Source organism: Corvus hawaiiensis, chromosome 4, assembly GCF_020740725.1.
Source record: "Corvus hawaiiensis isolate bCorHaw1 chromosome 4, bCorHaw1.pri.cur, whole genome shotgun sequence".
NCBI lineage: Eukaryota > Metazoa > Chordata > Aves > Passeriformes > Corvidae > Corvus > Corvus hawaiiensis.
In genome coordinates this window covers 45460456-45478048 of record NC_063216.1, presented here as the reverse complement: position 1 = coordinate 45478048, position 17593 = coordinate 45460456, and the positions used below count along the sequence as shown (strand labels likewise).

Sequence of the window (17593 nt, the reverse complement as noted above, 5' to 3'; positions counted from 1 at the left end):
CATGCACATACGGATGTATATCCAGCTGCATGTAACAGCCATTAAATATTTCACAGCACCCAAGACAAAAAATAGAAGCTTCTTATTTGCAGACACATAACACTATTACAATGTTGGAAGTTTCCATCAAAACATCGAGCTAAAATCCCAAATTAAACCTTTCTACATAGAGAGGGAAAAAATTACCAAACATAACAGATTCTTTAAAAAAAGTAAACATTCTTTTTAGAAAATAAGGTATGTTCCTGAACAGGGAAGGTGTCTTAGGCAGGTTTTCACATATCTGCTTTAACAATCACACAGGACTCCGAGTAGTATTTTAAAGTTCTGAGCGGTAAAACAAGAGACTACAAAGATTTACAGTAAGATAAAATGCATACTGCTCTAACAGGCAAATTAACTTCAAAAGTGTGACATGCCAGTGCAGTCCTGAAAAAACACATGCTGCTATCCATACCTCATCACATAGAAAAGTCTTTGGCATCTAAAGCACAGGTAAAAATAGCTCGCAAAGGACATGAAACAACAGAAATTCATTCTGGATACAGGTCCAGGATAGCAGTGTCAGTTGTTCCCAGTAAGGCAGAGCATGCACTGACCCAGGAGGGACTCCACTGAGCAGTTAGCAAAAATACAAAACAATTGCACCTTACAATAACTTTAGCACTTCACTTGAGAAAAAAACCTTTTTTTAGCAATAACCAAAAAAAAAAAAAAAAAAAAAAAAAAAAAAAAAAAAAAAAAAAAAAGAAAAAAAAAGAAGAGAAAAAAAGAAAAAAGGAAATCTATCTTCCTAACAGGACCACAGCCTGGGACATGTAGGAATGGTAACTGAAAGAGCCCGTACACCCTCCTGTATCAGGAGTTCTTTGTTGCCTGACAGTACATAGGAAGGACGGTCATATTTAAAAGTAAAAACATCAGGCTGTGTCTCTGGAAGGATGCAACGGAGCCCCTGGATGAGTAAGAAGGAAAGCACGTTACCTTTCACAAGTCTCCTCAGGATCTGACAGCGGCATTTAAAAGAGACAGCTATCATTCTGGCTGCCTGCCTCCCCTGGCAAAGCACGCTCAGGCTCTGCTTGGGTGAATGCAGCAGCAGCCTGTGAATTCCTCCTCCTGCACATACCAGGCAAAAGGTAGCCCCGGCGGGGAGTGACAAAGCTTAATTCCTCCTGGCTGATGCAGAGATCAGCTCCGTGTCATCCAGCAAAGCTGTGTCATTCAACTACTACAGCCGTCACCACCACCTGCATGAGGAGATGAAGGGCTTAAAAAGCCGTATTTCTTTAAAAGCTAGAAAGCATCCAACTGCACACACAGACGCGGATATTAGAGGGACACATCTCCCAGCCTCTCGCATTCCCTGACCCTGCAGGGAGTGACGGTCGCTGTGCCAGGCAAAGGGCCCCACGTTTCAGCAAGACCGGGTGCTTTTTCTCCTCCTTCCTTATATCTATCCTTTCCCTTACTGTTCCCTCTGGATAAATAGGGCAAAAACACCAGGAATCCTACTTCTGGGGGAGAAGGAGCCTATTTCAAATGGAAATATTCTAATCAAAGCATATTAAAGATTTAATCTTACAGATCTGTAAGGAAGGAAAAAGAAAAAGCCTGATTTGATAACCATGAAAGCTTTTTGACAATTGTAGACAAGTATATTACAGATGCTGAAGCACAGACCACAGGGGGAGGGAGGGAGTGGAGGGAATTGATGGATTGGTGTGTGTGGGCAGGACCACCAAGCATTTGATCACACCAAAATAAAATGATGCTGAATAGAAAACACACAGCTAATCGAATTTTCTGCCTTCACTAAAGGGAGAAGAGAGCAGATTTTAGTGCACCTGAACATTTACTGGCCAAACATTGCACCATTTGTTAAGATTTCTTCAGCTCACGAGGAGTTTTATGTTCTCTCATGCCTATTTAAACAGCAAATTAACCTGCTTTTACAAATCATTCAGAAAATTATGAAGTAGAGCATACCACTTAAACTAGAGTTCCATACCACCTTTATGGACAAAACTCCATACCCATTTTAGAAGCCAAGCAAGCAAACCAAAATATTCCATATAGAGTTTATCACATCAAATCTACGCACAAACCCCAAGCCCTGTACCAGATACTCTCCTTTAAGACAACAGATCATTATTTCTTTCTCAGGATCTATGCTTCACTTGAGTGATATATTTCAAACTGTCTTCATATATTCTGTCCCATTCACATGCTTTGATTACAAAATTGCTTAGTTTATCTTCTGCCGTCTTCTATCCATCACTATATTTAATGTTATAGTCATGGTGCACACCTTCTACCACCAGCTACAGAAAGCCAGAAGGAAGCATGGACAGCTTTCACACTCTGAGCCGTTTCTCTCTCCCTGCCTGCTCCTCACTGCATCTGCAGCCCTGTGCTTCCCCTACTCCAACTCACTACTATTACAGTGATTGTTTTTCTTATTTTTGTTTTATTGGTTGGAGCAACAGCCACGTTTCCAAGGGTAAGGTGAAACACTCCATCAGTACAGTTGCAATTGCCCAGACAGATCTGGTGAAATTTTATTTCATTAAAACCAGATAGGGGTAATCGAGTCATTTGTTCACCAACCTTGTTATTGCTTCTTGTAGTTGCTCTTGTACCAGAGAGCCATAAAACCCAACCAGTGGAAAAGCAGATGCACCTGAAGGCATGGACTGATGGCTCCATCCTTGTAAGCACAGACCTCCGGCCAGGTATGGACAGGGCATACAAGGAGGGATGAAACCACAGGATGAAGGCGAAGGTTTAAGTCAGAGTAATTCAGTGGTCCAGAAAGCAAACAGAAAATCTTGGGACTATTATGGAGGGAAAGGGGAGAGGAGTTGTGTATTCTTGTTCTCCCATACAGAGAAAACCAAGAGAAGGCTAAGTGGGGAATATGCTTTTAGAGGAAAGAATTTGCCACCTCTCTTTCTTGCCACCTCCTGCTCAGGTAACAGAACCTCACATCAATAATACCAATAAATACCACGTTATATCTGCTTTCTTTTCTCTCTGCTCCCCTGGACAAACTGTTCCAGAAACCAAAGGCTATTGCCTCAGCACACAGCCCCTGCTCACAGCTCTTTCAGGTTTGAGACACCGAAGCTGCCTGAACTTGCTGCTCTCTTTCTGCAGATCGGCATCCAGAATCCTTATTACTACCTCCTCATCTGACAGATGCCTGTCCTTGATGCCATAAACTTTGCTGGACCCAGGCAGACCAGTTTAAACACTTCCCCTTAACTTATGGCCAACTAGAAGATACTGCAAGATGATAGTTTAGCTGCCCTAACATTTGTTCTTTGATTCTTCCCAGTCAGCTGTGGGTCAGCATTGTCTACACCAGGCAGTAAGGTTTCCACTCCTATCTGTTTGGATATGGACCTTGACATCACCTGCCAACATCAGTGCCAGGTGAGCCTGCAGTGCTCAAAAGAACATGATTTTGTTGAGCAGGTCTCAACTCAAGAGCTCACTTTTGTGCAATCTTAACATCACTGAAGACTTTTGCTGGGCAGAGAATGGCAAGAGGTTGTATCTACACCATGAGGAAGAACTGCTTGCTGCTTGCCTTTGTGATCTGACTTCATGATTTATCCTGGTTCAGCCCCTTTGGCAGAGGATGCAAAACAGAGCACACTTACAGAGCTAGGAGGCTGCAAAAGACAGACTTCAGACACCAGAAAAAAAATCAAGCCTTTAGGTAAGGAAATGCTGAGTCCCAATGGGATTAAGCGGAAATGTGTAAAACTGTAACAGTTATACAGACACTGTGATACATATGCAAAACCAGCAGCAGACCTGGTCAGATAAGGCTTTACTAACAGTGAAAAGATGCATTCTTTGATCCGAAAAGCTTATTGTATTGTTTACTACTTCTAGATTACTGGTGTGTATGTTGAATAGCCTCTGAAGCACTGCAACAGTCACTTCCAACCAAGTCAATGGGATTATTTTTTGCTTAAGTTTCTTCAGACAATTTTTCTGTCCTTGCCAAGGGAGGTCACGTACGGATTTGAATTTCTCAAAAAGATTTCAGAAAACAAAGAATTCATGCTTCAAATACAGCATGGAACATAACGATCTATTGTATGTACTTGCGTATTTTTTTCCTCATTTTTGCTAGGTCTAGAAAAGATGTAGTTATTGGAACAATTTCTAAAATATTTACTCATGATAGACATGGTTTTATCACCTTCTTTCAGAACAACAATCGCGAGGATTAACAGAACTGTTCTTGTCCAAAGTCCTAGTCCTGAAATTAATTTAACTATACCTCATGTGTTAATATATATATATTTTTAACCAAATTAAGGATTTTGTGATTATTAAATATTTCAACATCCCAATAAACAGACATAATTTTCTGAGGTGTCTGTCGTTCAGCTCTGCAGATAGATTCAGCTGGTTTCAGGAAGAAATATGGGGGAGAAGGTAAAAACAAAAAGGTAGGTAATATAATATTAGGAGATCAAAAACCCTCATACTAAAAATTTATTTATAGTATATATAACACAGGCTAAACTCTAGTAATTACATTTCTTCCTTATTAATTAACAGAGTTGCACATTTAGTTACAATTTTCTCTGGACTCATCTGTAAAAATCTTTTTTCATTGTGATGCTTTTGGGCAGCACCATGAATTTGTATCACTTTTATTGCTGCACTCACTCCTTTCTTCAGCAGCCTGAAAGATTATTTATAAATCTAGAATATATATAACATACAAATGCTTTCTCAACTGTATTTGTATTCATAAGTACTCAGTAGAAGGTCACTAGATGAAAGAAGCTTATATTTTCATACGGTAAGACAGGCAGTGTAATATATGTATCCTATTTAACACAAACTTCTGGTTAATCTTATCAGATCACATTAGCTGAAATAAATGAATGAAAAAGAATGTTATGATCTATTACACTTCTCTGTAGGATAAAAAAAATACATAATGAAATTTCTCTAAATTAAATTGAAGATTACAATCTTTATACAGTGTGACATTTAGATACAATCAGGAAATTTTTGTGAAGAACCAGTATTCAGTGAAGAATACAAATTATGCAAAATATGAAATTGGGGGAGGAAAAAAAGAGTTTGCAAAAAATGAATGTCTCATGCAGAAAACACACCCTTCTATTTGACAGGAGTATATACACTTGTACACACCCTTCTGTTTCACGGGAATATACGCACCCAGAGGACAACCCACGTAAAATTCCACTCACACTGTATCAAACGTCTCCTTTCACACAGTGACTGAAAATCACCTTAAAACCAGCTACACCCCATCCCCTCTTTCACTTGTCAGGGGATTTGTCCACATGAGCTACCCTAATTGGTTTTGGATGTTGCATGCTCCTACTTTTCTTCACGTAAGTTTGTGCGTGACCACAGCGAGGCAGATGCACCACAGAGAACTCATTTGGTCAAAGCGGTGTTCAACACAGACCCAGACCTTTAAAGAAAGCCAGCTCATGGGGTTCAGTGAGGACAGCAATGTACTCAAACAACAGTCTCAAGAAAACATTAAGACAAGGAGAAAGACATGCAGATATCGAGTGCTTCATGTGTCAGGAAGACAGTGATATCTACTGGATCTACCTGCATAATATTGAAATGAAATATTATGAGATCCTAACACATTAAGATTTTGTACAACTCAGTATTTTGTTTCATCATTTTACAGGTTACTGCTGGCACCTAGCACATTATTCAAATGGAAAGTCAGATTTTTAAGGAACAAAGAGACTTACTTTAGCTCTGAAAATAACAAATGGCTATATGGATACTTCTTTTTTGAAAACTAAAGCATTTCCACTATAGCATTTGATACAACCTTATACCAATACCGATCTATCTGAACAAAATTTTTCATCCCGAAGGGAAGAGCTGCATTCCCATTCAGTCAGTCCAGCATTTTGCAATAAATACTGCTCTATTATGAAGATTCCCCTTCACTGCAGGGAGAAGGAATAAAAATGCGAGTGAAATAAAGACACCCTGTTATTCTCCAGTGCTCAGATTATCAAAACAGACAACTTGTCAGCTTTGCATAATTTGGAGGATCTTGTAAATTTACGTTTTTATTAAATCAACTACAGCAGCTATTTTCTAGCTATATTAACCACCTTTGCAACACTGTTGGGTAATTTGACGCAGACATTGCAGCAGAATGCTTTACAGGTCATTAGGAGTCATAAAAGCTGCTCTAGCTTCAGAAGATCCTCACTGGAGAACATCATGTACGAGATTCAGCATGTCAAAAAGCAAGGACATGTGTGTTGAAAGTGGTTAAGAGATTACAAGAATACATCATTGAAGATCTAAGTTGATGCCAAAACACCACTGCATGGCACCATACAAGTATTTTAGCTTCACTGCCTAGGAAGTGATTAGGAAAAATAATTTCGGGGCCTTCTAGGTAAAAAATCCCAAAATCTTCATTTATTGGCTCCAAGCAATGTTAGCCTTTTAAAATTGGTGGGTAGTAAACAAGTGGTGATAAAATCAGTAAACATTGCCACATCCTGGCAATGGCCTTTTTTTGAAGTATTATGAAGTATCTGCAACACAGCAGATCCACATTTTAATTGACTTTTTTAGAAGTCTGATTTAACAATGTATTTTACACAATTTATAATGCAGTATTAAGGGAAAGAGAATACATACATCTTTCCTACATGAAAACAACTCTCCAGTACACATTACCTTTTAGCACAACATAAGGAACAGCATTGCCTACATTACCCTTTACAGCAATCCCACACCAGAGCTTCACAAAAAAAATCTTTATCTTATCAATCTGTTTCAATTGCTGGGAAAAACTAAACCTGTCCTTTTCAGTGAAACCATGTTGATATACAAAGGTTAAGAGATGTTTCTCACTAGAAAAAGATCTTAAAAAACCTTTCAGTACAACTCTGACTTTTCACTCTTAACTTCATTTCAGCTACTGGCACACTGTTCAGCTTTTTCCACCCTTTCTTAGCCACAAATATTTGTTTAAAAATAATTACAGACTTAAAATTTGGAACATATGAAGATGCTGCACACACTACGAAAATTAGAAACTTTCATAGCACAAGTACGTTGTAGTCTCTCAAACGAAATTCAAGCATAGCCACAACTAACTGAGATTTGCTTCAGAAACAAGTCATCATCAGCATCTTCACATGGTTTGGGTTGGAACAGGCCTTAAAGATCATCTAGTTTCAATCTCCCTGCCATCCACTAGACCAGGCTGCTCAAAGCCCCATACAACTTGGCCTTGAATACTTCCAGGGATGAGGCATCCAAAACTTCTCTGGGCATCCTGTTCCAGTGTCTCACCACCCTCCCAGTAATGAATTCCCTCCTAACATCTAACCTAAATCCCTCCTCTTCTAGCTTAAAAATGTTTCCCATCACTATCTGTCCATGTAAAAAACCTGCCATCTCTCTTTTTCTAAGCTCCCTATAATTACTGGAAGGTGCTCTAAGGTCTCTCTGGAGCCTTCTCTTCTCCAGACTGAATAACCAACCCCAGGTCTCTCAGCCTCTCTTCACAGAAGAGATGCTCCAGATCTTGGACCATCTTTATGGACCTCTGGACTTGCTCCAGCAGGTCCATGTACTTCTTACATTGAGGGTCCCAGAGCTGGGTGCAGTGGAGTCTCTCCTCCAGCCTAGTCTCACCAGAGCAGAGCAGAGCAGAGGAGCAGAAGCCCCTCCCTTGCCCTGCTGGCCACGCTGCTTTGGATGCAGCCCAGGATGCGGATACTTTCTGTGCTGCGAGCTCACATTGCTGGGTCATGCTGAGCTTCTCGTCAACCAGCACCCCCAAGTCCTTCTCAGGGCTGCTCTCAATCCTTTCTCTGCCCAGCCTGTACTTGTGCTCAGGACTGCCCCAACCCATGTGCACCTTGCATGATCAAGATCTTATGAATCAGGTATTGCTGCATTTCTAGAAGGTACACGCGTCTGTACCCTTTCTTTGGTTTGGTTTACAGTGACAGAAGAGAGCGCTTACTTTCTGGAGCATTACTAATAATTTATCTTTGCATCTCCTGAACTGACAATTAGTAAAGAACCTGAAATCTTTCAAAATGTAATGAAATAAACCAAACCCAAAGTAGTCTGTCTGCCCTCTCAGCAAAAGCAGCAGTGAAAGTACTAGGTACTGTGCTTTCCAGGATGCTTGTAGGTCTCATGGAGAGAAACAGCAAGTAACAACCCTGTTCACTGAACGCAATCAGCCCAGCATGGGCTCCTGCCAGCAACATGCATATAATTACAGGCTTTGGGATTTAACGTAATCTCAAAACTAAAGGATGACTCTGTCTTACAAGTAGCTTCCACATGCTGCACTACATGGTTAAAGACTCCTGTAATTACAATTTCTGTAAGGCTTTGTACTTTGTAGAGGTTTTTTCAATTAATTAAAACGATGACCTTCCAACTGCTACATCAGCCTCTAACAAAACAAAGCTAAGCATTCCCTCAAAATTACCATACTGGAAGCAGAGACTCTCTCTTACACTTAGCAGAAAACAGCTGCTTCTACTCTCATTTAAAAACAAAAAAGATTATCATTCTACTAAAACCACTTGAACAAAAGTGGAATAATTACACCTTTCTCTAGCTATACTGCTTTGTTCCCATATTCTTATCAACCTATTTAGCAGCCATGAAATTGGAATACCACACTAGAAAATAAAATGTGTATTTGGAGGTAAAGTCACTTAATCTATTACAAGAGATTTTTTAGAAAATAACTCTGTAAGTTTTTATGTGCAAGCCTTTATATTCAAGATATGGTCAAAAAGGATGGCAATGGAAGATTACAGCTCTAGAGATGCAGCAAAAGAAAGGATGGAACAAGCAGTTTTGACTGGCAAAAGCTTCAAGCCTTTACAAGATGAAGGAAAATGCTGATTCATTGATACGGTTGTATTCCTACCGTGTGCAAGCTGCAGGAAGACATGGTAGCAGCTGCTTTACCAGAACAGAATGGATTTCTATACTGAAACTAGGTGCACACTGGATGCTAGCCTGCAGCTTGAGCAGCTGCCAGCCAACTGGCACCAGCCACTGTACCTTCCCAGGCCACATGGACTATTCCATCCCAGAAGCAGAAGTGGTACTGGCAGTAGCAGGGAGTGTATCCCTGAATATGATGACTATAAAAATGAATGAGCAGGTAATTTCAAGGTAAGCCAATGACTTGCAACTGCAGCAACAGGTTTCATGCAAATGTTGCTTGCATAAATGGGGGCAGACTGAGAACAAGAACACAAAAGATCACTACCTGCCTTGTGTACACACACCTATACTAGAACCCGATATTCAGCTCTGTCATCTATGATGGGGTTTGCTTGCTTTAGGTTTGTTTTTAAAAGGCTGAGAAACTGGACAGGGTGCAGAGAAGAGCACCAAGTGTGATTTGACCAATAAAAAAGCCTTGTGCAGTGCCAGACTCAGCAAGTGTAATACCAGACTGGGAGAGTTAGTACAGTGACCTGATTAGACAGCCCCTGTGAGCTGTCATAGGATGGACATGTTAAGCACTCAAGAGCTTCTACGTCACTTGATACACAAGCATTAAAATTCAAACTTATCACTTGCTGATTGGAAGATCTACTAACAGATAAAACTACCAAAATGGTTCTCTGAAGAGCCTACCTGCCTTTCTGGAATACACATTTTTGCAAAACATGAGTTATTGGACCTGCTGTAAGAGTAACAGGCTGGATGTCACAACCTGCTTACACATCTTACATGTTGTCTCTTGTCTTAGAAAACATATGAAGCAAGATACGAGATTTTGATGGCCTCCTACTGTCTGTAACTACTGCTTTGACTAAGAGAAATGGACACCATTAAAAAATGGACTGGAAGAGTTTTCAGGCTATTTTCACCCTTAAAATACTAATCAGGTTTGCACATGAAATGTTGTGCAAACAAAATGCTATTAAAAGCTAGGACTAGCTATACATAGATAAACATAATGTTTTATCAAACATACAATTAACACTAATATAAAAATCTTTTTATAATCCCAATCGTTAATGTGTTAGAAAAAGTGCCCCATTCTGCACCACAATTACTCCACATTCTCAAAAGGCTGACATTTCAAAAGCAGGGAAACCCTTTTGTGCACCATCCTCAGCCACACACATCCTCTCCCTTTTGCTGTAAAAGAAGGCACAGGATCCACAGCAACACCAGCAAACACTCATGTCCAAAGTAGCACAAAGCATGTTATTTACATCAGGCAAAGTAATAACATGTTATGCATCTATAACATGTATGACTCATAGGAAATTATCACCATGCTTTGCTCCCACGTCACCAAAACAAATGAAGGAAAGGTTCCTAAGCCTGGGGTTGAAGCATTTGTAACGTAAGTCTCAAAAGTGAAAGGTTGATAGCCACAAATTTGTTTTAGTGTTATTCCTCCATGGATCATTAATGCTTTAGTGGTGTCCCACTGCTATTCATCACACTTTTAATAGTTCCTTCTAAAATACTCTTCCAAAAAGTTTGTAGCTGGGCCAGATAACACTAACATTTGAAAGTCTGTATACAGTAATTATCAGTTTTGTTTCCCCTCTCTTCTTTTTTTTCTTTAATTTAAATTGTAGAAATCCTACAATCTCCTAAGGTAAATATGGTATTGTATACAATAATGATCAATAAAAAACTGGGAACTAGATACAAGGCCAAAACAGTGCATTCCAGAACAGCCCAACAAAAAACTAAAACATGCCACTCAGCAGAACAAATGTTACCCTTGCAAAATAAAACAGTAACTGAGAAAAAGCCAAAGCACTCATCTTCCTGTATTATTGTGATTTATCACTTGTAAATTATCAATCACTAGTAACAGATCCCGGGTTTAATTGGTTTTCTAATAGTCCAACATTTTTTTACAAAAACCCTCTCACACATTTCTTTTGCACTGTCAGGTATGAAATTAAAACTTATCAACAAACACCAAACTTCAAGTTCTGTATTACATCTTCATTAACCAGCTAGTAATTTTACTTTGAACTTGCATATCTTCCTTAAAAGCACAAACAACCCCATCTTGAATTCCTTATGTGTTCAAAGGTCTCAAGCTCGCTTTAGGGTCTTGAGAAGAGTTCCAGCTTGAACTGGTCTGAATGTCCCAGCCAGCTGCCCAGACTTGGTGGGGAGGCACATGGGCTGTACCAGCCACAGCACACCCCTGCCATCAACGCTGCTCTGAAAGCTGATACTTTGCTTCTTCATGTCACACAGTCAAAAATCTTTTGAGCATGTTTCCCGTAAGTATCAGTGAAAATTTCTAACAATTAATTTTATTTTCCCCCTTACTTTTCTGCAACAACTGTGACCTCTCAAATCTTCCCTTAGAACTTTCCTCTCTCCATACATATCTCGGTTCTTCTAATAATCATTGTATACAAATATTCTATACACACGCATTTTTAACTTTTGCAATAAGTCAGGCCTGAACTCCATCTGCTGCTTATTACTGAAAGCTTTTTGTTCACTCCTATGTTCCAACATGAGAAGCAGCCATAATTTCATTTAACAGCCTTGGTGCAGTCCAACAGACAAGTAAGTAAAGGGCAGTTGTTTTCCTATGCCTGTGACATGCCCTTTCTTAGTACAGCATTAGTAACTCCTTTTTGCAGGTATCACTGCTATTAGCGAATAGCAAACCTAACTGCTACTTCTCCCCATGTGCTGCTCCCTCTACGCACTGCTGCTTTCCCAGCTTTTCATTCATAGTATACCATCGTATCTTGGATTATTTCCCTGTAGACACATTTACTTGCCAAGTCATATGATATTCTTCTGCATATTACACGTTTCTAGTTGTTTTAAAGACTAGTTAAAGACATCTCCATTCTTATTACTATGTAGGTCTCCTGATCTAATTTCAGCTGCTAATTTTATCAACAGTTAACGAGGGTGTTAAATTGCTACTGCTGTCTTCATCCTTGAGTCAACTCCTGGGGGTGTTTTGCAACCAACTCATTTTGAGGTATTTTCCCTTTTTAGATCATGAGCATTTAAAATACACCAAACACTTTAAAAGATGCAAAAACATCCTGCACAGCTGCAGCAAGCACTAGTATTTCTTCCATTAATTTTGTATTATATCCCAAACTGTGACAGAGTTCATTATTTACAAATCTATACTGCTTATTAACTCTGTTCACATTACCTTCAAGACCTGAAATCCCTCCTCCTCTTTAATGTTTGTTCAATATTTATTTCATTACTGAAATTTCATAGACACCAGCACTAAATCAAGGAGAAAATAATGGCCAAAACGTCTTTCTTTCTTCTTTCTTCAAAACTTGTCTCTTCCCCCTCCCCCCCCCCCCTCTTTTTAAGTGCACATATTAATGTTTTCCATTGCATGTTTTCTAGCTTTCCATTCAAACATAAGGTCAGACTCTACCTAGATGAGCACAAACAGGCTCCACCTACAGATACCAAAGATCAGCGTGTTCACAGCCAGAGACAGAAAGTAGCCAACACCGTCCACTTGAATTTCTTTGTACTTGTTCATGTGTCATGGGCTTTATAAAAACCGGCTCATACGGCAATTGCTGTAAAGCGCTTACTTTTTTCCCCCAACGCGCTTTCTCCCGATGCATTTACTTTTTTCCCCAACATACATTTTGGTTTGCATCACACCAGCTGCTGCACTTCAATAAACTTGGTACCACAAAGAGATGGCTGTGTACAGATTCTCTCTATAAACTTACTTGGAAAGAGCTACATAAACTTAATTGATCAAAAGGGAGTCACAAAACGATGAAATATTTTGCAGAGGCATATGCTAATGGTACTGCACCAGCTTCCAAGGCCTGCTGCCTTACTGGAAAGGTCCATAAAAGTGTTGAGGTGATAGAAATACTCCCAAGCTGCTGCCTGGAATGCAGAAATGGGATGGTAACTGTGCCATTTATTTATTTATTTAAAGTAAGGCAAGGAGAAAGGGGCCTGGACGTTTTAACAGGAAATTAGAAAGCTAGCTGATATAAATTCACCACCTATCAAAGCTTTAACAGCCCAAGTTCCCCTCCCCCTGCTCCACATTCCCAATCTCTTGTCTGCATCTGAATGCTCACAGTGCTGCTAATGGATAAAAATGGAAACAAATGTATGCAACAAATCACAGTGTGCTCCTGTGCCAGCTTCCCCCTTCTGATTCATCAGACCCAGATCTCCATACTGCTGCTACATATTAAAATCAATGTTCTGCCTCTTCATTATTGTCATTATTTCTCTTTCACTTCAGAAGTTTCCTTTCCTTCAGATTGCTGCCTGACCAGCTTGTCAGGACATATTTAAATCAATATTTTGTGCATACGCGTGTGTGTGCCATGCATCTGGATGCCACCTCATTACCATCTGAATTCCCATCATTTCTGCCAAGACACAAAAATGTAGGGGTAAAAATCATGTCAAATGACAGAAGATTACAGCCATCTATCTCCATCATTAAAAAATATGAAGTAACTGCAGATTTTGCCATCAGCTCATTTCATACCTGGTAAGAAAATCTAAATAAAGATTGAATGCAGCACTTTCTGTGATGCATGAAAACGCAATGCAGCTCAAGCAGAAAGCATTAAAGATTCATTCTCTATTTGGCCAGAACTGGGGCTTCAAGCTGCTTATGTCAACTTTGCATACTGTACCTGGGGCTCACCTTCCAGGTCATGGAGGAAAACCCCAGTGGTGCAGGTTGTTAACAAAGAAACCAGACATTCGGAGTCAGCTGAATGGTGAAGTTCCCCGTTGTGGGGGAGAAGCCCTACTGAGAGCAAATGCAACCAAGACACCCATGTCTACAGAACAATTGTTATTGCTGGTTGAGCTCCAGGTGAGAGAGCTCTGCTGGTGCTTTGGTCCAGCAACAAGGATGCTGGCTCCTGTAGTAATGCCAAACACAGTGGGGGAAACAGGTGAGGCTACAGGAAGTAGAGATGCACACTCTTACTGTAGCATAAACAAAAAGAGCATAAACATATAGATATAAAAATAACAAATCTATGCTTGCTTTCATTTGGATATGAAAACGCTTCAAAAGAGGAAGCATCTTCCTTAAGTTGGTCAAAACACAGGGATCCACTGCACTCCCTCATGTAACAACATGTCTGTGCCTTGATTTTTTCTTTTAATTAGAAGCACAGCATACTCCTGAAAGAGGTGTTTCATTTTTGTCAATTCACATCTTACTAACATGAAGATGAGCCTACAGTGACTCTCATTTTCACATGAGGCTTCACTACGGATGCTCTGTTTTTTTCCAAAACAAGGGTAACAAAAAGCCCCACCTAAAAATAATAATCCACATTTACACACTACCCACTCAGAGAGGCAGCACATTTTCCACTAACATGCTCATTTCAGGCTGTGCATTTTAAGTTTGTAAATCTACGAAAAAGTGATGACCAAGCTCTTTACTTGGGAGATCTCCAAGTGACACAGCTGTAACAGCCTTTTGCTGGATGCATGATGCTGCACTTGATGCCTTTTCCTGGTCTTAAAATCAAGACTCATACACGGTTAGAAGGGGAAAAGGGATTTTACCTTGGTATTTATTTTAAGGATCCTTAGGTGCACCACGTCCAGGTGGAATGCACCGAAATGCACCCCGCAGTGCACACATACAATCGATTTGGTATATCATTATAGGTCTTACTAATTAGCATATCTATGAAAAATTCCCCAGTGAGCGGCTCAAGTGAGCCCCCCTCCCCAAGGAGCCTTCCCCTGGATGGTTCTATCTTAGTTTACAGAATGTGTTCTGGAGAGGACCTTGGGGTCTGGGGCACACTGATCCCTAACTACGAAGCTTCTAAAATGTTTCGTCTCTCAGCTTGACAAACAAGTCCAAGAATGTAGGCAAAAAGCACTAAGAATACAGAAGTTGTTAGAAAGGTATAACAAGGGTATAAAAGAAAAGGCAAAAAATTTTCATGGCATCACACTTCCCACTGGCCTCTTCCCAGGCATTTTAAATTGAGGTATTTGAGATGCGTCTGCATCTGAGGTGCAGGCAAATCTTTTCCCTGCCTTTTGCACAAAGTTGGTGCAGATATTAGGAAGACTACTTGGAATCCTGAAAATATTTATTTACTACTACCAGATGCTATCACCAAGAAGAATGAGGAAAAGTAAGTAGTTTTCAGAAATTTTGAAGTACTTCATTTATATTCATTTTGTGTTTTCTTTCCTAGTCCATTTTCCATTTCTCTGATAAGCACATATAAATCTCAATTGCAAAATACAAACCCATTCAAATAAAGTATCTGAGACCCCTAGGAACAATGAATATTGATTTCCCACCCCCCCACCCCCCCCCCCCCCATATAAAGCTTGGAAACAAACCCGATATTTAGACTTTAAGGTCTGAGAAGAGGTAAACTCAAGTTCCTCTCTCCACTTGCTTGCATGGGAACTACTGGCCTGAATCTTTGATGTAACATCTGGAAGCCTATATGAATAAACATATTCCCTAATATTTTCCCTTAAAGGGTTGAGTTTCTGAACTACAGCTATAATGCAATAGGCTTCAGCACTGATATGATCAGAGGAACAACAGATGTCTCATCCAGAATTTGTGGTTGTGAATTCAGGATTCAGTCCCCAAAGGCCTTTGTTCTCTCTTTTAGCTCTTTAAGCCAAAGAGGTGTGGGAAGAGGGGTAGAACCAGTTTGAAATGCCTACATTGTTTGGAGTTCAACCCCACAGGGAGCTGCAAACCAGGAGAAGACTACCCACTCCCTCTGAGCAGAAAGAAAGAAAATGGCAGAGGTTCATCTTCTTATCAGTGGCATTGATATTCAGTTTATTCCACCTGAAACGTTGTTTTAAGGGACTGAATTGCTTAGAAGATCGACTTTGATTTTGGGAGGCTTTCATTTGTAACCTGTCAGTTTGGATCCAGCTGAGGGAGGTACTGATGGATGGTTTCTAATATCTAAGAGTTGCTTAGTGGCGTATGACAAATGACAAAGAAGTTGCAGAGTGAGTTATATAGTGAGTCAGCAGTCCTTTCCCAGAAGGTTCAATACTAATTAAGAGGCAACTTGACACCCTTTGTGTAAGGCTGCTTGGAAACTTACCAGATACCAGAAACAAATCACAGGTAGCTAAATGCCTTAAGCTTCAGCATGGAAATAAGTAACAGCCCTACAGTTATATCATAGCACATCTCTCAATACCCCCATCATGGTTTTATTTGAACAGTACACTTAGTACAGTTATATGATGGCTGACTAACAAAAAGTTACTTTTTGTTCTCTCAAAAAAACTTCCAGCATTGAAATGTTTGCCTTTCATTTAAAACCACACTTTGGTGGACAGGCTCTTTCTCCATCCTCCAAGTCCACTAAGTGCAGTCACACATAAATCAGGATGGAAGGATGAGGCCCTGCAGAAAGGCACAGAGCTGCGACTGGTGTGTAGCTCACCTCCACTTGGCTTCCCGGACAACACAGTTCCTACTGGGAGCAGCCCTGTCTTTGGCTCTGGAAGGGAACTCTGCCATTAGCAATGGATTTGAATGATCAGTTCTATCACATTGCCTCCTCTCTGTTTAATTCTTTGTCAACACCAACAAGCTCGTTTCAGTTCGGTTTTGCAGACAGCGACTGACAAAACAGTAAGTGGTGAGTAGGAATGACAGACACCCACAACCCACCCTCAAGTCTTTCACAGAGAATTTTTTCCTAGTTTCAATCCATGCCAGCTCTGCCCCTGCTGCAGTAAACTTGCCTCAAGTGTTTCTAGTACTGCAAAATTCTACCTTGGGGGCACTGTTCTCTGATCCTAATTTTTTATCAAAAGCAAAAGTCCCATGAAAATAATCATGTAAAACTTGTGCTGTGCATTTACCAGCATGAAGAAAACTGCATTTCAGGGCTGGGGCATACCTAATTGTAAGGAAATGAGTTATAGCACAAAGGCAGTATGAACCACTGTAACAAAAGACAACCTCAATTAAAAGTTACAAGAACAATACAAGGGAAAATACAATATGATGCACGTTTCGAGCCTGTTCAAAATCTCAGCACAGAGCAGCACTAGACGCAGGAAGTTATCTTCATTTAGTTAACAAGGAAAGGTCGTCTCTTTGATCAGTGGGATCTAGGAATTATAATTAAGCAGAAGACCCATATCATATACACTTCACAAAAGGCTTCTGTATTTTAGAAAACTGCTCTAATTTGGTTTTGTTTTTTGTCAGGGATTTTAATATTATGAAGAGGTGTTTGGGGCTTATTTGTTGTTGCTTTTCTTTTTACAACCAGTGTTCTTTTTGTTCCATTCTTCATATAATATATAAAATATCTTCCTGGCATGGGTGACAAAATCTATGATTATGTTTCTCCTTTCTTTCTCCAATTGCTTGTAAACCACGTGGTGTTCCATTTGTGAGTGAAGAGAACATATGATTTAAGTCAATAATGAAGCAGCTCAGTAAGACCAAATAAGAAACTCAGTAAGACCCAATTAGAAATGTTAAAAAAACAAAAAAAAACCCAACGAAAAAACCATGTAAAAGTAGGTCTTG

At 39.9% G+C, this 17593-nt stretch overlaps 1 protein-coding gene across 11 annotated transcripts in view; it reads right to left on the bottom strand.

The window, feature by feature from the left end:
- The window catches only part of GRIP1 (glutamate receptor interacting protein 1), a 331823-nt gene that overhangs the window by 164783 nt on the left and 149447 nt on the right, over positions 1-17593 (bottom strand). Inside the window, exon 1 of one of the 11 annotated variants that reach the window (XM_048302709.1) lies at positions 985-1365. The exons of the other annotated variants lie outside the window; for them this stretch is intronic. Within the exon in view, the coding sequence (XP_048158666.1) occupies positions 985-1039 (55 nt within the window). The 5' untranslated portion in view covers positions 1040-1365. Of the gene's footprint in view, positions 1-984; positions 1366-17593 lie in introns of those variants that run through there. 11 annotated transcript variants of the gene reach the window in all.